This window comes from Cystoisospora suis, assembly GCF_002600585.1.
Source record: "Cystoisospora suis strain Wien I chromosome Unknown contig_2361, whole genome shotgun sequence".
NCBI classification, from domain to species: Eukaryota; Apicomplexa; class Conoidasida; order Eucoccidiorida; family Sarcocystidae; genus Cystoisospora; species Cystoisospora suis.
The window spans coordinates 46301-47281 of NW_027155160.1; the positions used below are offsets into that span (position 1 = coordinate 46301).

At 55.8% G+C, this 981-nt stretch overlaps 1 protein-coding gene across 1 annotated transcript in view; it reads right to left on the bottom strand.

Moving 5' to 3' along the window:
- The window catches only part of CSUI_004933 (uncharacterized protein), a 1544-nt gene extending 580 nt beyond the window's left edge, over positions 1–964 (bottom strand). Inside the window, exon 1 of the mRNA XM_068065114.1 lies at positions 160–964. Within this exon, the coding sequence (XP_067922918.1) occupies positions 160–353 (194 nt within the window). The 5' untranslated portion in view covers positions 354–964. The remainder of the gene's footprint in view (positions 1–159) is intronic.
- Between the last annotated feature and the right edge of the window lie 17 nt (positions 965–981).

Sequence of the window (981 nt, forward strand, 5' to 3'; positions counted from 1 at the left end):
AGTAGCGGATCGGCAGTCGGACACAAGAACCCCGGATGATGAACAGTGGAGCACTAAGCAAACGAGTCTGGCATGAGGTTATGCTTGAGGACTTGTAGTGATTGACCGTTGCCAGTTTACCGGCTCCAGCGAAGGGGTTGTAGTAGCTTCCAGTAAGAATGGCAATAATTTCTGCTCTTGTCCCGACAACAACACTTTCCGTGGGGGAAGTCAGGGCCGGTGTGGCCCGTGCCGACATGCTCTCGCCGGCAACTGCGCTTGTGTGTGCGTTGCTTGTGATTGTGGCTGGCGCATGCTTTTTCCTTACTGTCGACAAAGTGCTCACAGACAGCTGGATCACCAAGAGACTCCATCACTGCACGATTGCTTATGCGGTTCTGTCCACCACCTGGCTCGTATGTCTTCTATGGCCCTTTGACAAAACCCTGCTAACTATTGCGTATGAGCCCAGTACTCGGGTCCAGCAATACATGCTCATACTTTCCTGCGCCTACTCCGCGATCCAGCTGTGCGGGTGCGCTGTGAATCGCAGTCCGGTACAAACGATGCACCACTTGTTGGTGCTCGTCCTTACCGTCGACACTCTCCGCACTTCGAGTCACCTACTGCTTCAGTGCTTGAAGCTCGTCACGCTTGCCGTGCCAGAGGCGTTTCTGTCTATCGCACACGCCATGCAACAGCGCCTACGCCCGCTGCAAATCAGCGTAGGGCCGCGTTTCCCTGCTCCCGTGATATGGAAGGAAGTGCCATACGTCGGCCGAAAGCTTCCGAGGCCTTCTGACACGGAGTGGATTTCGATCAGTCTCGGGGGACTCTCGCTTTCTGTCTTTTGGACAGCTGCTGCTCTGTGCAGTTTTCTCGCGCTCCGGGTGGCAGGTGGCTGTTTGCTCCCATGGATTTCTCTGAACGGGGACGAATCAGCTAACCACATGGTCCTCGAGCCACAGGCGCTGGCGACCTCCGGCCTGCATTTACTTTCGG